The sequence below is a fragment of the Phyllostomus discolor genome, chromosome 10, assembly GCF_004126475.2.
Source record: "Phyllostomus discolor isolate MPI-MPIP mPhyDis1 chromosome 10, mPhyDis1.pri.v3, whole genome shotgun sequence".
In the NCBI taxonomy this organism is placed as follows: Eukaryota; Metazoa; Chordata; class Mammalia; order Chiroptera; family Phyllostomidae; genus Phyllostomus; species Phyllostomus discolor.
Window position 1 is genome coordinate 12,528,546 of NC_040912.2, and position 19,785 is coordinate 12,548,330.

The 19,785-nt window shown below is 43.2% G+C and overlaps 1 protein-coding gene across 2 annotated transcripts in view; it reads right to left on the reverse strand.

The window, feature by feature from the left end:
• Positions 1-7,109: 7,109 nt before the first annotated feature.
• SNX10 (sorting nexin 10) overlaps positions 7,110-19,785 on the reverse strand; it is a 57,712-nt gene continuing 45,036 nt past the window's right edge. For both annotated transcript variants that reach the window (XM_028525657.2, XM_036010466.1), the window contains exons 4-7: positions 17,479-17,579; positions 16,967-17,065; positions 9,385-9,597; positions 7,110-8,929 (exon numbers count right to left, since the gene is read on the reverse strand). In XM_028525657.2, coding sequence (XP_028381458.1) covers positions 8,848-8,929; positions 9,385-9,597; positions 16,967-17,065; positions 17,479-17,579 — 495 coding nt within the window. In that variant the 3' untranslated portion in view covers positions 7,110-8,847. The remainder of the gene's footprint in view (positions 8,930-9,384; positions 9,598-16,966; positions 17,066-17,478; positions 17,580-19,785) is intronic.

A 19,785-nucleotide genomic window follows, 5' to 3' on the forward strand; every position in this document is an offset into this window, starting at 1 on the left:
CTCCAGGGGCTACTGCCTGAAGAGAGGGACAGACAGGTGACCACCCATGCAGGGGAATGCACGTGCCAGAAGGCACATGGGGAGCAGGGGGGTCCTGCTACAGAAACAGTGTGAAAAGGCATCTGACTTGTGGTGGGTGTGGTCAGAGTGGCATCAGCTCAGAGGAGACACTTCGTCAGTCCTGAGTAACTAATAGGAACCAGTCATGCAAGAGGGCATTGGGATGGGAAAGGAAAAAACCCATCGAAGCAGAGAGAACATGCAGTGAATTCATTACCCACAAGGTATCAATGAAGAAACAAACTCCAAAAGGTGGAGTGGCACACTCCAGGCCACGCATCTTATAAGCAATGAAACAGGTTTAACCTTAGCACCATAGTCCCTACCTTTTTAACACAACCTGGTCCCTGAAGGAGAATCCTTCTCTCTTGGTGACATCCATGCTTTGCTTGAACCCTGGCCTCGAGAACACCTGAGGTGAATGCAACTGCCCCTTAATCATTCTGGAAAGGAACACAAAGTATTATAAGTTCAAAAGGTCAGAGCATTTTGGATTCTCTTCTTGGAATCAGTTTGAGAAAACTGCATATTAACATACGAAAGGCACTGAGAAGTCCTGCAGAAACCTGGCTGGCGTAGCTCAGTGGATTGAGCACGGGCTGGGAACCAAAGTGTCCCAGGTTCAATTCTCAGCCAGGGTACATGCCTGGGTTGCAGGCCATAACCCCCAGCAACCGCACATTGATGTTTCTCTCTCTCTCTCTCTCTCTCTCTCTCCATTCCTCCCTCCCTTCCCTCTCTAAAAATAAATAAATAAAATCTTAAAAAAAAAGAGCACAATTAGAAACTATTAAAAAAAAAAAGAAGTCCTGCAGAAAATGAACATTAACTTCATTCAACCCAATGTGTCTGAAACGTTATTGACCATGGAAGCCTCTACCCAATCTCCGCCCTCCCCCTCCCCACTTTTTTTTAGCAACGCTTACTAAGGCCTTTAAGGACATCCTGTTTCCAAGCTTCTAGCTGTGCAGACGAGGAAACCACAGTCCAGAGAGGGAGTTGGCGCCACCTTCCGGTTTGCACTGGCCGCACAGCAGAGCCAGCGCGCCCCGACTTCCTCCCAGTCGACACGTGCTCCAGGAAATCACGCTTCAATATGTCCATTCCATAACTCCGACACGTAAACAGAACACACAGCACATGACTTGATAACCTTGTAATTGCCAACTTAGAAATTACCCTTTCAGAAAATACAAAGGAATCCCTAGGTGAGAGCTGAGATTGTGTATACAAATTTGAAGTGTGTTTATATACACAATTAATCACCCTTGTCATGGTTTATACTAGTTATCCAAGTCTCACTAATATCAATTGTTTATCTTCACAGCCTTCCCACTAAAATAATAATACCAATAACAACTACTGGCCCTCTTTTCGCTCTCGATGTGAAGGATAACATTAATATATTGATGCAATTTCTAGTGTTTATCTTCATGCATTCATTTAAATGGGACCAAGCCTAAAGAAATCACTTGTTAACAAGATAATCACAAAACAAATCTTCGTACCAAGTCCTTCATTGCTACATCAAATCCCATTATTACTAACTAAAAACAATAAAAATAAAAATTCTTTACTTTGGAATTTGGTTGGAATCAAGACAACAAAAAAAGAGGGGGATGGAAATTTCCAATGCTTCCCCACAGCAGGAGAGTTGGAAATCTTTTTTGTTGTTGCAAAGATTTATATTGTAACAATATTTGTTACATTAAATTTTAACTGATGCTTGATTGGAAATTTTTTAAAGGTAATATACAAAGTAAACAATATACTTCAAAAGCGGTCAGTCCCCAACTTGGAAGAGTACTTATGAGAAATAACGTATCAGGAAAGGTCAGTTGGGCTTTCTGTCTGAAAAGTTAAATGTTCAGTGCCTTTATTCTGCACTTGTTACTGAAGCCTTCTTTATCAGCAGGAGGAGGCAAATGATACCCTGAAAGTGTTTTAAACATGCAACTTTGCTTATCTGCCTGTATTAATGATCCTTATGGCAGTTGTTTTATTAACCTTATCACATGGTTCAGCAATAGGGAGAATCTATTGTGAAAGGAAGGGGGGAAAAGCATTGTTTCATTTTGGGACTGTTTCTCAACCTAGCAATTTTCTGATTGTCAAGTGGCAGCTGAGGGGCAGGCGCTGGGGAGTGAAAGTTAGATTTTGACTAGGTTTTCTTAAAATCTCAAAGAATAAACTAGACGTTTCCCAGTGGGTGATTCATTAAACATCAAATACTGCAGAGGACACAGATTAGGTTATTGATGAAATGCTCGTTATGTGAGTTTTGGAATTCATAGGGTCCACAGAGGAGCACAGCAAGCGGCTCCCGAGGAAGCCAGTCTCACCTCCAAGGCCCTGGATTGCTCATTTGTGGCTATGACATTATAAGAAATGCCACTTGCCCCTCATGAGACTTCTATTTCCTTCTGCATACAATCTCTGCGCTCACACAGAGAAAATTCAAAGGCTCTGTCTTTTAATCCCTTTTAACTCTGACAACAATACCAAACCTGACCCTGAGACCCTTACCTTCTCATTCACTCAAGGCGTTTGAGAAACCACCTAACTTTACGACTGAAATTAATGTTTTCATTTAACTGCAAACGCTTGAGCTCAATACACATGCTAGCAGCGTGAGCACAAGCCCCTTCTGCTCCTTCAGCCAGGTAAAATGCTTTTTCCTTTTTTTTTCCTTTTCTTCTTCTTTTTTTTTTTTGTGGTGCCTTTAATGCAGAGCAGGACTACTGATTACAAAGAGGCAGTTTGACTCCTGCAATAGGTCTTCTTCACTAATCCTCACTGTCATGGAAATTCCAGCTGCTACAAGAATAAGGGGCTCAATCCATATTTGCCAGCTCTAATATGAAATCTGTCAGAGCCCAAATTAATGAGTTCCAAATTCCTTACATCACGATAACAGGTTAAGACTGGTCAATTAATTACATAAATCCTTCCCGATTCATTGTGCGTTTGCAGCCCAGATTGTGTCTTACATTACTCCACGACACCAGGCCTTTTGGCTCCTGTTGTTCCGCAGAAAGGCCCCATTTAAGTGGAGGCTGCCTGCCACGGCAAAATGTTAAATGTCACACGTTAAATTTGCACTTTTCTGTAATTGCTTTTGTTAAAAAAAAATTAAATGAAAGCACAGGGCTCCCAGTGCACCACTGCGCAAAGGGCTGAAGTCGTACGGAATGAATCCCAGCACCGGCAAGTCCCTACCCACCACCTCTCATGGTTTGCACCATCCCCTCTGCACCTGCTGCCCAGGGAGCAGCAGAACCCAGAAAACGCGAGTTTGTGAAAATAAACAAAGTTTCCCCTGAGCAGCAAAAATATTCACAAGATTCTTTTCTTTACAAAAGGATTAAAATGGGATTCTTTACCTAGCCAGCTTCCCTTCTATTAACCTGTAAAAGTATTAGACATGTAAAACATTATTGCTCTAATCACGTTTTGGGGAATACAAATTGTGTGTGTGTGTGTGTGTGTGTGTGTGTGTGTGTGTTGCAGTTGTGCAGGCCTTTGCCTTCCAAAAGGATGTTGCTAATGATTTTACTATTTGAATGTGTAACCGGTACATACCTACAGAGGAAGATTTGAGGATTGAGAGCTCAAAGGACTTCAATAATCACCCAGGCCAAACCTTCTCACTTTCGAAACATCACAATGGGCCTGCAATCGCAGCTAGTGAGAATTACTGTGACCTGGAACTACAGACGCCCAGATTCCTAGAGCAATCTCTCCTCACCCCAACACATTTCCTTGAAGAAATGTGGGCTTTTCATGTGCTTGTGCGCTCTGTATGGAATGGAACCTGCTTCACTGTGTTTCCTTCTTCATCTCACTGCAGGCTGGGCCTTCTGCGAATACACGAGCCGGCAGATGATGCGCCCAAGCACAGACTGACACCTCTGTAGGGCGTTGGTCCTTTCCTCTTGGGAGCCTACCCGACCTCACCACGCAGACACTAGCCAGACCCCAGGCGGCTCCTTCGCTGCAGCGCTGGCCCAGCAGCGCCCTCCTCTGTCCTCTGGCCGCCTTGCACCCAGCGCCCAGCGTCTCCTACAACGCGCTTGTTTTCCAAGGCAAAGAAAGCTTGTCTCCAGGCTCCGGGGTTAATGGGGCTGGGGGCCTTGTCTCCTACTGCAAGCCCCCACCACGTACACACACACACACACACACACACACACTAACCCCTGACCCAGGGCTGCCTCTAGACCAGGAGGCACAAGCTTCTTCCTAGATGCAGTCCCTCCACCAGGCGCGACTGTGCCCTCCCTTTCCAGACGGGAAGGGAGCGGGTTAAAGCGACTGCAAGTCCGCCCTGCAGGTTTTAGGGTCCTGGGGAGACTATATAGCCGAAAGGGGTTAAGTAATGTGTGTGGTGCGTGCGCACATAAAACATTTGGGACGCTTGGGTTTCGCCCAGCCCTGCAGCCACTCCGGGACACTGGGGAGGACCCTCCAGGCCTCAGCCACACCCAGGGAGGGGCTGCGGGCCAGCGTCCAAGCCTCCGGCGTGCATCTGCAGAACAAAGCCTCCCGCCCAGCCCAGTATGGTAAAGGGGCCACCGTCTCCCCGTCTCGTACGGCAGACCCTGACCACGCAGTCCTGGAAACCCACCCGGGCGGCGGGGTCCCGGCTCCACACCTGCTCACAAACCCAGCCAGGGCCCTGCAAACGATGAACTGGCGGCCTGGAGGGTCATCGGTATTCCAAGCTCCCTCCCACACCAAACCCGCCCCCCGCCCCAGGCCCCTCCGTGTTATTTTTTTTTTATGACTTTCAAGCAGCCAGAGTCGTCATCCCGACGCTGAGAAGGGGACCTCGCGGGCCCACATTTGAAGCAGGTGGGGCAGGGGAGAGGGCGCTGCAGGCTGTGCTGTAAATTGCTGCCTTTTTGCGGTTGTTGTTCCCACTCACCACCCGCCGCCCCCCTCCACCCCGGGTTTTTTTTCTTTCTTTCTTTCTCTCCGCAGCGCAGTTGCTATGGGTTACCAGGGCGGTTGCCATGGGTTACCGGACCGAGGCCGACTGGCTCGCTACCTGCCACCCAGTCGTCGTCGCTGCCGCCGGGGTCCGCAGAGCAGCCGGGGCGGGAGGAGGCGGGAGCGCGCGTGTGCGGGACCGGGCGCGGGGAATGCGCGCGAGCAAGCGGCAGAGGCGCCGCAGCCAACAGGCGGCCGAGGGGGCAGCCGCGGGAGTTGCCACCGACAGTGGGGTGGGGGGCAAAGCTATAAAGAAGGCCCAGAGGTAAGAAACTAGCAAAAACACAACCTCAAGTTTTATACCCGCGCTGTGCCTCGAGCCGCAAAGACGAGCGGTGTGGGGTTTTGGATGAATCTACACTTCTCGTCGGGGGAGAAAGGGTATTTTCCTCTTTAGCATAAGTCATTTGCATAGTGTCTTTAGACCAGAGTTTAAATTCAGCAGAAAATTGTATCTTATTTTTTTCTCTTTTCCTCTCTATCTTTTGAAAAGAAAGTCTTTGGAATTTTGGAGAAAAAGAAAAGGGTCATTAACTACCAGAGTTTTCGCAGCTAAAATAAATTAGTGTCCAATGCACTGTTCCTGACAATAATCTAGAAAAGTTTCCAGCAAGAGAGAAGAGCAATTGTGTCTGGCTCGAACGGACAATGGTGACTGGTTTTGTGAGACGCATATGGCAAAGAATAGAGCCAAAATCCTTTGTAAATGTTTCAGTTTCCAAAGGAATTGTTGCTTATTTGCATCCTTCTAAGATTTTTGGACTCCACTCTATTGCACTGTATTCATTTCTTATTACCTTTATTTGCAAAGAAAGTTGTATCTATGCTTTGAATGTCAAATTGCAATACCTAATTTCAGACAGCATTTTGTCTTTGAAAATGTGCTTATATGTTATAATAAAGTAAGAAAAGGGCTGTATCCCAAACAAAAGCAGAAAACTGTGTTGAAATTGTTTCCTCCCTTGCAAAGATGCTGCATTGCATTCATAGGGCACCGCCTAAGGAACTGAAATATTGAGAGGAAAATTATTTAGAAACAGAGCAAGATTTTGTTTTGTTATTTTTGCCTTAAAATTGTACAGGCCTTTTGTGCAAGGGGATGTTCCTTTGCAGCTGAAACACAGAAAACCTTATTTGTACCACAGTAGCTCAATAATGATGCATCCTTAAGGCAAAAAATATATGTATTTTGTTCAAAACAACATTCAGCTTACTGTTGGATATAATGGTAATTGTGGCTGGGCCAAATGAATGTGTTTAAATTGTTAATAGCCAGAAAAGAATTTTAAGGTAATTTCATGTCACTTGTTTGTATTTAATTGTTCAATAAAATGTGCACTAGGCTTGAAATGCTCCTGGATGATATTTAATGTCTTAAGGGACCTAACTATTGGAAGGTAAACATTTCTGTTTTTCCTTAGTCACTTTTAAAACTTGACATTTCAACCAGAATTTAAATCACTTTCTTCCAAGTGAGACTTTAAAAGAAGTCCTTATGTAACAGGTTGTTGACCTTCATTGTTGACACCTTTGGGTTCTGTATAAAACCAGGTCCCAAACTCAACACATGAACCTGCTTTATAGGCGATCAGCTTATACCTTCAGCATTTTCAGCCAGGGAAATACAGTTTTGATGTACATGCATCATACAACACCCAGGATTGGAATTCTTTACATTTAAGTTACATTAAAAAAAAAGTTTTAAATATATACCTATTCTATTTAGTTTAATTATATAAGTAATTATTTTCTTTTCCTAAAGAGAACTTTATAAAACTATGCCAAAGAAAAACAAGAGACTTAAACAAAGCCAGAGAGCCATTGGGGGCTGGAGTTCATCTAGATATCCCAGCGGCTGGGCGTCAGCTGGAACAGTGCTGAGCTATCCGAACAACCAAACCCAGGCTAAGAGCCTCGAACATGTACAGCCAGAGTGAATATGAAAGCAAGTTTCACCCAACCTCATTAAAAATTACCAATCACTCAAAAACACACTGAATTTACATCTAAGTCAGAAGAAATGCATTCTCTCATAAAATAAGTGATCCAACAAACTAAAGTTGATTTTTTCATGTTTAATGTGAAAATGGTGAACTCGTGAGGTTGACAATACCACAGTATTAGGCATTACTTAATATCCATTTTGATGGCTGTTACATCCTCTAAAAGTAATATGACAGTTGGTAGCATACATTGCATGCTTTTCGAAACTGCTGAAAAACAGAAATGATGTGAATTCAAATACAGATCGAGAAGAGCTGCGGATCGCTCTTGACTGATGGGACAGTAAATTTTACATGTTGGCAAGATAAAAAGAAATTGCTAAACCTCTTTTTTCCTGCATCGAAATAGTGAGTGTTAGATGATAAAGTAACAAGATCCAATACATTAACTCAGAATATTTACAAAAGTTCAATAATGTTTTACACCGAACAAAAAAAAAAAAAAAAAAAGCTACAGAAATCATTCTTATTCTAATTTAACTTGTTTCTATTTCTTCTTAGTTACAGACATTTCAAAGACTTTTTAATGATACAATAACTTTTAAATTTCCAATTAAAATGAAGTGAGGTAACATTTCGTTATAGCAACAAGTTACCCCAGTTATCTAAAAACACCTTCCTGTCAGTTTCAGAGATAGGCGGCACTGCTCAACAGGGAAGAAACTTGGATAATTATCTCAGGAAAATGCTGCTTCATCCGAAATGTGAAGTTCAACGTAGTTTAAGACATTATCACTTTGGGCCACGGAAAAAAATTTTTTATTAAATTATATTAAATTATACCAATTCCCTGGCAGACACCTAAAAAGAAAAGGCTTTTTAAAAAATGAATAATTAATTCTGAAATTAACAAGTTGATATCCCTTTCTAAAGTATTGGAATACTTATGGGTAAAATGAAAGGTATTGATTTGTAGAAGGTACTACTTCTAACCTAAACATAAGTAACAAGCCACCACCACTGACAAAGTTATCTAGTGATGAGAAATTGCACATTTAGTCAGAAAATAAATCATTAACCTGTAATCCTAATTACACAATGATAATGAAAACGAATGATTTGTTTCCAGAAACCATGTGTTAAAGCTGATGTTGGACAATGAAACTATTTCTGAATCTACGTATTGCAAATATCAGCAAAATTACCGGCAGGATTTCTGTTTTGTCTGACGTGTAAACATTCCTTTATTATGTTTTTATTCATAAGATACCTTCCCCATCTAAGTGTGAAGCAGAATACTGGAAAGGTTAAATGCTCTTAAAACATTTTGGTCCAACATCCAAAAGCAAAGAGTCTCCCAGCACCGGGGAGGTGCCCACCAAGCATCACCACATGTCTGGATGAGGCGGTCTGGTCCAGCCTGCCAGCCTTCCTCGTGGGTAAGCTCACGCATGCTGTGTTCACGGTCACACTGCCTCCCTGATACAAGAAGGACTCTTCTATCTGGCTTTTAAATGCTATCTATTTCCCTGTCTTTTCAAATTCCATAAAACCAACTCGGGTTTTTTTTTTGGAACATATAAATCATTTCATTTGAGGGCAGGATCTTGTGTTACCAATAATGTGTGCCTATAAAACAGAGTGTTGCAATCACAGGCTTTTCGCTTTCTACGGAAGCTCAGCCAAAGTAAGACAACATAAAAACAGCACTAATAAACAACCCAACGTCTTGAAGAATTTAAATACCTTATATCATGACAGTGAGCTTTAGGTAAGAATATATCATCAGCGGGCTTTCTTCTCTATGACTGGACATAATTTGAGTTTCCTAAGATGGTCACGTTAGAATTCTTGCTCAGGGTTCCTGCGGAGCGGTGCTCATTTTACACCCCCGTGAACTGCTGTCGTCGCTACTGTGTCCAAACCCGGAGGATGAACTGGAAAAGAAGAGAGGGGGAAAATAATAAAAAGAGGAAATTGGTTTTCACAACACACTCAAAGCCTGAGTAACAGAGGAGAACTTTAATTATCTCCAGTCACAAAGAGAGACAGGAAATTTGGACTTTTAATTAGCCATTTGGAGTGCAGTTGGATATTTTTTTAGCTAGATAATTTAAACGCGAATAATTCAAGTCTGACTAAATGAAAGTCACATAATCAGAATGCAGATAATTGAATTTCTGCTGCATTCATTAATTCGGTGTGGAGGTGTGTGTGAAGACTACTATGATGAGCTGTCACAACTCAATAAAATCTCAGTCAATTAATTTTTTCATTATCTTAGTATAACATCAACAAAAAAGGGACGTGTGCGGAGCCCTCTCTACACAGGCCTGGGAGTAGTATGTGTGGCAGAAATACACACACGTTACATCGAAATGCCAGGAAATACCTTTCTGAATCATAATCTATATCGTTTTCTTTTTTTCCTTCTTCCTCTTCTTCAGGGAAGCGCCTGTTCATCAAGGCAAACTTGTGAATGGCTTCCTCTACAGAGTATTTGGTCTGCCCAGAGACGCACGCCTCGATGTCTTCTGCATTCAGGTGGCTTTGCAAGAAGAGGTGAAGTCTGCTGTCGGAGAGCAGGAGCGCGTTGTGTAGGACCCTATATAAGGGGGGAAAGGAGAAATCATCAGTGGGCAGGGATGGACAACTAACTACAGGGCAGGGGAGAGAGAGGCATCAGCAACGTGCCGCCGAAGCCGTTTCTCAACTGTGGCAAACTCTGCACCCGTTATGGACTCTGCCTATTACAGGGATGAAAGCATATGTTAACTTTTATTCAATTATTTGGAAATTTAGGTGAGTAAAAACATGAAGCTAATAGTGAAGAACATCTGTTAAAAGAATAACTTCAAGGACATTTCTTCAATTTAACCATCTGTTGTGGCCATGTGGATTAATTATGGAAATATTTTGCTTGTGTAGTCATAGAAATTTATTCTACTTAACAAAAAAAAATTTACTGCCAACCAGCATGTCGATTCCGTGATCTTCATGGGCTGGGCTGTCAGGAAACATCAAAACTTTCAACTACTATTAAAAGTTCTGTTAAAAAGTCATCTCTTTATAGGAGGAAAAAAAAAAGACCTTACAGCTATGCTCGTACAAGTTTACAGGGGCTCAGGTGAGAGGTGGCTTTTTTTTTTTTGAACACCTAAGATTGACTACAAATTTCTCCAACATCCTCCGTGTACAGATTTCAACTAGTGCCTCAGACTGCAGGGAGGAATCAAAATGGAACTGTAGCAAAATCTACACATGCTCAAATTCATATTATCAGTGAATGTGTTTTTTCTGACAAAGTTCAGCCTTCTATGTAAATAAAAACTGCTTTTATCTTTTTAGCAAAGACTTCTAAGTATGCTAATCTTGTCTCTATTAATAATGACATACTGACAAGATACTAAACCCAGCTGTAGGATACAAAACTAAAACACTAAAACCCAAGTGCAGTTTTGCCCAACATGGGATTTTTTTATAGAGAGAGCTGTGAAAAATAGGTTACATATTTAAGACTGAATGGGCCTGACTTTCTACCCCACATTTTTAAACAAGTAACCAGGAAAGTACATCTCTTCTGGCCACTCATATTTAATTTACTTAAAATCCAAGGTCATTAAAATATTTGCTTCCCTTCAAAATGAAACTGATTTATTTTTTTCAAGATGGCAAACGGCTAAGAAAGCACAGTGTCCACACTAAAATCTTGCTGTGCCCTTGGCTGCCATAGGCTTACAAATGTAGTTTTAAGAAAATACTCTTTCGTGGCCTACAGAAAGAAAAAGTCAATTCTTTGTGCATTTTAAAAGGCAAAGTCTCAAGCAAGGAGCTAAATCCTCCCCGTGCCTCCCTGTCACCTGCCCTGGGTTCCCCCAGAAGATGATCTGAATCACGTGATAAAGAGTATTTTACCAAAAACAAGTAGTAAAGTAGCAAAGTCCTCTCTCTTCCTACTCTTCGAGATTTATTTTCTACATTTACCAATGTTTACCACTCTTGTTTTAAACACTTCCCATCCAGAGGAGATTTATACAGCCATGACCCATTAATATTAACTCGCATGCGCTATGAAGTTTGAACAGAGGGCTTCCTGCCAGCTGCGGGACAAGCGACTGTTCACAGGATCATGCTTACTGCTTTGTTTCTGGTGGAAATGTGTTTTATTTTCTTTATAAAATAATGGGTAATCTTTAAAATTGATTTTAGATGGTTCAAGGCATTACACCACAAAAGTAATGAGCACTAATGCCAATGATATTGGACACAAATTCATTTTAGCTTTATTTCATGTCTAAAGCAATTCTACTGAGCCTTGAACTGCTCACGCGCTGTTATTAACTTGCTGGTAACCTAACACATGGGTACAGCAAACAAAAGTGATCAGAGCCCAGGTTGATCGGGACCTCAAGGCTACTGTCTTTTTTCTTGAGCTATAATTCAATTTCCAATTTTACTGTACATTAGACTCATTTCCCAGTGTTTTCTTTTCTGCGTAATACTGCCATCTGGAGGACACACAGGTGAAAAGCAAGAGGGAGCCGGGCACACCCAGCTCTCTGTTTTGAAGCGGGAGAAAGACGTGGCGGGGCGTGGGAACCTCTGGCCACTCATGCCGGCCACAAGTTCAAAAGCGGTACATTTGCCACGCACACTTCTGGGTTTTCCGATTCTTTCAGTCTGGCTGGCTAAATTTATGCCGCCATGCTCCATGGGTATGAGTTTTAAATAAGCAAAAATAATCATGAATGTGTTTATGATTTTTATTTTTACTCAGATATTTCATGCCAAAATTAAAAAATACAAAATGTTGAGAGGGATTTCCCACCTGCTTCAGTGAGCCTAGCTATTTCATGTAAAGTTATATCTGGTTTAATACGCATTGGAGAGTGTCGTTTGCATTTGTATCGCCATATTAAACCTTTTTACCCCCGTTGTACTTGTGCCACAATTTCCACAAACAAATCTAATAGCAGTAAATCAACTTCCAACTGAATATAAAAAGCACTTTGTAAAACAGTCAATAAAATGTCATCATTATAAGCCTCCATAAAAGTAACTGTGTACAATTTTCAAGCCTTTATAAAAGGAACCAAAAACATAGCCTGTAGAATTTTAAAGGAATCTGTGAAAAGCGATTTAAAACATGAGGCCAAAGTTATTCTTTTCTCCGTAACAACTTTAAACTAGACAAAGCAAAACCTGTTTTCCCTTGAATTGGATACAGTCAAAAATCTGGTTTTCCTCAACGTGATTTTATTAGGTGTGTTATATATTGGCTCAGTTAAGAACAATATAGAGCTATGCAAAAACATTTAATCCCTACTAAGGACGCCCTGGGTCTGCTGAACCCAATATCATGGCACATATACACATTTGCATCCCAAATGTGGAAGGTTAGCCGTCTGATGTAAGCAAAACAAATTTAGCTCAGCCTGTTTATCTCTCAACGGTGAGAAAACACACAGCCTACAAATCTTCCCTGAAGACATTCATGAACTGTGCTGTGGCGCCCTCTATTGAACACAAAGACACAAAAACTGTGTGTGTGTGTGTGTGTGTGTGTGTGTGTGAGAGAGAGAGAGAGAGAGAGAGAGAGAGAGAGAGAGAGAGAGAGAGGGAATCTGTATTGTTTCTAGGGCACCCTTTTGTGAAAAACTGTAACATCCCTTCAGTTCTGAAGGAATACAAAACTGTAACACAAAAGCCCACTTTGTAAGGGACACCGAGTCGTATTAATGGGATGAGTTCCGTGCAGGAGAGCTGGCTCCCGTTCATGATTATCAGTCAAACGTGAAAATGTAGTAGGAAGGCCATTTTCACAGTTAGGGTCTATTAACAGAGTTTATCATTCCAGCCTATAACTTTCTTTTTCCGTAGCTACGAGAAGTGACTTACAATTTATAATTATACAAGGAAGAAAAATCCAAAAGGGAGATTATAACCAAAATTGAGGGGAAATGAATATATTTGAAATATCTCCCAATCATACTGACCAAATTTAACTTGCACTCAAGAGTTCTGCTCATTGCAAACCTGCCACTTCCTGGGATTAATATAGTGCCTCCGCCTCTCCTATGACTTCCTTGTCTATAAACTTGAACTCATACCCAACTCCTACTCTCACTGTCGGTACTGAGATGACATGTGTAAAAAGCTACACTATAGCAAGTGTTCAGTACATGGTATAAATTATGTTTTGTGCACCTCATGAAAGAAACAACTTTCTAATTCCTCTACGAAGATTGGCCTGGATATGTACCTTGCTATTAAACATATATTATTTCACAGATGACCTTAAAATGAAAAAAAAACCTGTTATGCACACACATATGCCCAGCATTAGCAGAATTTTGGTTTTGAAGTGTTTGAACATATTCAGTGCCCTTGGTTCATAACTTCAAACTGTACATAAAGACCAGATTTTTTAACACATGCAAAAAATCTGTCACCCAAGTGTAGTTCATATTTAATGCCGTGGTGTCTGCCCTTTCAAGTTCCTACAGTGCTCTACAAACAAAGAAGGTACAGGCTATGGGTGGTGGCCTTACTTAAAAGGTGACTGATGAGATCTCAGAGGGTGTTGAACCAGGGACAGGACACGGTGCCCAGATGGCCACGCTGGACATCGCATCCCGTTTCCCAAAGTGCACTCGGGCTGAGAGACACCAGGGGCGCCGAAGACACGGAAGGTTGTCCCTTCTACACAAACCAGGCAAAGAACAGGAGAGCCAGGCCTCGGAATCTGAGGACCACAGGAAGGTGGGGAGGGTCATTGAGGTCGGGCCTGGCTCCGGCTGCGTGGTGCTAGGCTGCGTGCTTCCCTCAGGGTCAAACCACAGAGAAGCACCACCGGCTCAGAGACACCTGTTCACACAGCACAGCCGACCGAACGTCACAAGAGAACTTGGTGTCTGTTCTGTGACTTGACTTCTGGCTGGTAATCCAGATCCAATGTTAATGAATCTGGCCATCCTCGATACATATTTAGTGCTCCCCCACTAGACTGGAAGCTACAAAAGGACAAGGGTTTGTGTCCATTCTGTGCAGTCCTGTATACCCAATACCCAGCCCGGGCCAAAGGAGTCACCTAATAAATGGTCCCCCCCGCCCTGCATTGCATCGCTTCAATGACACAGCCACCCAGTGAGGTCAGCAATGCATGGGTAACATTATTGCACTCTCTCTAGCAAACTAAGGCTCAAATGAATTCAGTGACTTTCCCATGGTCATGCAGCCAGAAAACCTTCGGGAGCCAAGAGTCATGAGAGACCTGGAGCCCGGCCCCTCGAGCTCCTGGCCCAAGGCACTTTTCACTGTGGCGTCTGCCTTGAATTCCATCAGCAAGCAGCCCAGTGACACAGGATGCAAAAATAACTGAGTGCGAGCAGAACCCCACTGCCGCTGAATGACACTCACTGAAGTCATTAATTCGGTAGGATCAACTGTGAAAGGAAAGGTCATGCCCAAAACAATGAAGTGGCCCTGGCCGGTGTGGCTCAGTGGATTCAGTGCTGGACTGCAAAGCAAAGGGTCGCTGGTTGGCTTCCCAGTCAGGGCACATGCCTGGGTTTCGGGCCAGGTCCCCAGTAGGGGGTGCATGAGAGGCAACCACACATTGATGCTTCTCTCTCTCTCTTTCTCCCTCCCTTCCCCTCTCTCTAGAAATACAGAAATAAAATCTTTTCTAAAAAAATACAATGAAGTGATTCCTGGTTTAAAAAAAAAGAAAACCCACATGCCCTGTGATTAACTAGCAACACAAATATAGAGACACATGCCATCTGTTGACCTTACAGAAGGAGGCCTCTCTAAACAAGACAAGCAGCTCCCCAGTGCTGATGGGGACCCCTCAGCCCAAACTTCACTCTCAGGGGCCAGTGTGCAACTTCCCCGAGCAGCAGTGGGAGTGACAGGCCACTCTGCGAACTTGCAGGGACCACGTCCTAAGGGAGAAGCCATCAGCCATCTGGGTCTCATACAGACAACAAGGAAGATGGGAGCCATCCCCAGAAAAAGGGCAGAAAAATTCAACCGGATCTTTGTTCTGTCAAGCATGTGGTACTCAAAAGACTCCCTCTGGGATGTTTTCCCAGGACTTGGCTCAGGTACTCGGTTCTGTAGTCTCATGTCATTTTTATTTCTCTGGCTTCTTATTCTTTTCCAGGCCTCCCTCAGTCTATAAACTTGGGTGTTTCTATATGTCTCCATGACCCCTTCAAAGGAAAGGCAGTCTAACAACCTAACAGAAATAAATACTAATATCCATGTGCATACTTAATAACCGAACTCTTTATGAGTGAGCCACATGGCGAGAAGGCAGTATGCAAGGGGGGCACCCCCCCAAAAAAAACAGGAATTATCCTCTCAAGGGCGGGCCCTTTGCAGTACAGGCTTCCCCCACAAGAAGAGTGTTCTAGGAACCCATCTGCACCAGTGTACCAACTGGCGTTGTTGTGAGAGGCTGCGTTCACATTCAGTGAATTTTTTTTGATGACTCCTTCAACTTGTTTGCCCATTTCATGATGGGTGATTTACAAGTGCACCTGCCCACACCATGCTGAGTGTTCAGTTTTCGACCAAAAACAGCATGACCCTCCCCCATGTCCACCCTCCCATTCACCCAACATTGCCCCAAGGGACTCTTTGTTTCCCCAGATGAAAAAATGTCCTCAAAGGAAAACAGTTTGCCGATAGGGAAGAGGTGAAAGGAAAAAAGGGAGAAGCACTAAAAAGTATCAAAATTGATGCATCAAAACCTGTCCTGAGCAGTGAAATAACATCTCCATAGGTGTATTGTGTCATATGGAGAGTACTTTGAAGGTGACTGGCATTTAAACATGTAAGAATAAATACACAACGTTTTATAAATAAATTCTGGGGAGTTTGGTTTCCCCCCTCGTATTATATCAGGCTAGCTCTAAGGTACCGTGTAGTGAACTCGAAAGATTACTTCAAATCCTGAGGCCAGTAGAAAAAGACAGTCCCAGGAGGCTGGGCTCTGCCACGGAACCAGCAGTCAGTCACATGACTCAATAGGAAGTTAGAAAACTTGGCTCAAAGCTATTTCATTTCTACCTGCATCAAGCAAATAATGGCCACTACTCAGATACCACCTATTACATGCCAGACTGTTGTGAGTGCTTTACATTCATTAATCCACTCAATCCTCTCAACAATTGTATACAGCAGGTACTATTATTAACTCCATTTACAGAGGGAAGAACACAGGCAAAGAGGGAGTAAAAGACTTGCCCAAGCACCCAGCTCCTAAGTAGCTGAGCCAGGATTTGAACCCAGGCAATCTGGCCTCAGCGTGTGTGTGCAAACCCATGTGCTCTCCCATGGGATGGGTATTCCAGCATTCCAGATTGAAGAAAAAAAAAATTACAGTAGTGTGAATTTAAGTCTCCTTAATCATAGCACTTCCCATCACCAAGTAATCCAGAGTCAATAACCCACGGAGACTATCAAACAACCAATAAATACTCCCTTATAAATATGCCCTCCAAAGAGTAGAGTTAAACTATTCATTTAGAGGAGCCAGAAGGGTATTAGCAGCCCACTGCAGAGCTGATTTTCATCTGTCAATCCTAACTGCTGTAAATAACGATGGTTTTTAGGAAGTGCCTTTTTAATAAGGTACATCTGTCTCCTGGCAAATTTTAGTTTTGTCAGCTAAACTTCCAAGTGATTTGGCTCTGCTTTACGGCTTAAGGGACCACGTATTTATTATCAGCCTCAATTAGTTCATTGTTTTCTTGCGGGAAGATTTGGTCTGGACTATGCACCATCAGATGTGAGCCGCAAGATGGAGCTCTAATACAGGAAATGAACGACTGAACTAGGCTCAGGAGAAGACCATTAGCATTTCAGAAATGGTACGGTTCTCCCCACCCGATCTGGACACCCGAGTCTTGCAAACCACTTTTCTCGCATTTCCTGTGGGGCCACAGGAGTTTCTGCACACTTACTTTCTGAGGAAATCTTCCAAACCCTGACGCCGTTGGTCCACATGCTGGCGATTGTTCATATTGAAAAACAGGTTTTTAGATGGAAGTTCTGGCAGTTGCCTTATAAGAAAGGAAAAAAAAAAAATTATAATCCTCAAACAAAGGTGGTTTAATTCCAGAAATCTCTCAAAGTAAAAGCAAAGTATGCATGATAATGATCACACAGTGATTATACATTACATTATAGCTGAATAATAAGGACAAGAGAATATTAACTTAAAGAAAATCCTATTTTTAAACATTTTTGAGGACTTTCATGGTTAATTCCCGAAAAGCTAGTGGAATTCAAGTGATAAATTTTGAATTCAGATGCCAGAGCCACAAAACTAACTAAAACTATAATTGCAATCAGCAAGAATGTCTATTAAATCCTTCATAATTTATAAAATCCTTCTTATTATGCATATTGAATTTCTAAATCCTGAATATAATAATAAAGTCTCCTCCACATAAGGACTCTTCACGCCACTTACACCAGCAGTGCGTTGCTTTGGAGCCTCTGCCTCAGCCACACAAATTCTCTGTATCTTCTCCGCACACAAGACGTTTTCATCGTAAAACACATGCTATTGGTCTGTTCAGAAAAAAGGAAAACATCAGCCTCACTTGAGGGGAAAATGCTTTTTTCTTACTTGTATAACTCACTATATAAACCGCCCCCCAAAAATTTTGTTTAAATGGGATTTTTAAATCCAAAAATACATTTGCACTCAAACCACAAATGAGCAGTGTTGACCTGAGGCCGGCCAGTCCCTCCCTGAGCTCCGAAGTAGCTCCCGGTCACCTACCAGCACCGCTCCAAAGGAGAATCAGAGAAATTAAAGCCTGAGGCATGAATGACCCAACTGCACTCAGGGTCGTCCACTGCATGTTAGCACCTTCCCTCTGTCCGTGTAGCTGGAAAAGCCTTTGGGAACTACAAACACCTTCTCCTGGTCCTTGACGGGACATCACAGAAGCCATCATGTCCTTGAGATGGCCATCGCTACAGACACCCGGAATCCTGAAATCAGTTTGAAACCAGAGTACGGCATTTCCCTTCTCTGCCAGACGGGACCTGAGTGAGCAAGGGGTCCGATGCACAAGGACAGACATCCTCGTGGGCGGCCCAAATTCCAGCCCTGGCTCTGCTAGGGGGCAAGTCAGTTACACTCCAGTTTCCGGGTTGGTAACACGGATGAAACGGTGCATGCCATTTCACAGGGCGTGTGAGCACTGACAGCAAGCAGTTGGCAAACGTCCCCTATTAACATTACTATTAGTTACTAGATGTTGGTTTCCTTCCAGCTGCCCTAAGGCAGATGTGGAAAAAGCCACCTACAGATCCCCATCCCCAGCAAAATGACAATGCTTCTCCCTTGGGTAAACACTGGACTGGCAAATGCGTGTGTTTCTTCTCGTGTGGGTAACACAAGAGAGGAACAAATATTTGTCTACTGATTTCTGTAAGAAGATCCTCAATTCTTTATATTTATTTCAAATGTCTATTTCCTAATCTTTAATTACCAAATGAGAACATTTTTGCCATCTTCTACCATTTAATAAGCGCCCAGCAGTTGTTTTCCTTAGGAAATGTGATTAGTCCTTCGACTGTCCCCAGGAAACGTATGACCGAGTTCCTGGTGTTTCCCAGAAAGCCTCGGATGCAGAGAGGTTAAGTTAAGAGACCAGCCCCCACAGCAGCGATTGCTCTCAATCCCATCCAAGGTGCTGGGTGGCGTTTGTGGTACAACACCCCTCCGCCTGCCTGCGGGTTTCAAAGCACCCCAGCGCCTCACGCTAAGGTGACCCTTGGGGACTAGGAGAGCAGGCAGTTTACACCTGAATTAGTGCCCTAACGAGGCCTGGGCAGGCAGGAGCCTTCTCAGAGCTCCCTCCCCAGAGGGCATCAGGCCACTGTGGGGACCCCGTCATGGTCTCCTGTTCACACTGGGTCGGTTTCATTTCGCTTCTCTGTTTAGGACCACGTGGGCTCCGATAACTACAGATCCCACTGGCACCTGCACCAGACAAAGGTCCACCTACCTGTAAGTCCTCCCTTTGCAAAGCAAGTTCGGGGAGTATAGATGACAGACTGCCCACCTCCACAGTCCACTAGTTTAAAATTCCAAGTAAATAAGACTTCAGAGTTGCCTGATATCATTTCCCCTGAGATCAATTTAAATGGGTTAAACAAGGGCTTCTCCACCTGCAAAGCTCTGTGGTTACGGCATCGAAGGGAGGCTGAGTGGGACTCTCCAATCCCCCCACCGATTCTTGACTGTACAGCAGGCGGGAGCTGCTTCAGGATCAGACTACGCTGAGACCACTGATTTATCAAGTTCCTCAAGCAAAGGGATTGCTTGTTTCTGCTATCTGTCAAGACAAGCTGTATTCATTGTCAACTTATTTGCATGTCTGAGAAACACCAGGCCACCACCAAATAATATTTGTGGAATCCACCATTTCTGGTTTGAGATGGATGGACATTTCTGGATTCATGTCATGTGACTTATGTAGCAGAAAAAAACCTATGCTTTCATTAGCGCCCAGAGGATAATCAAATTCCATGCCTACCATAAAGCATGTGATAAGGACCTATGCATTTTTTAGAGGAAGCTAAAAGGCCACTAAAGAATTTAATTTCCCTGGCTGGTGTAGCTCAGTGGATTGAGCTCGGGCTGCGAACCAAAGCATCTCAGGTTCGATTCCCAGTTAGGGCACATGCGTGGGTTGCAGGCCACGGCCCCCAGCAACCGTACATTGATGTTTCTCTCTCTCTCTCTCTCTTTCTCCCTCCC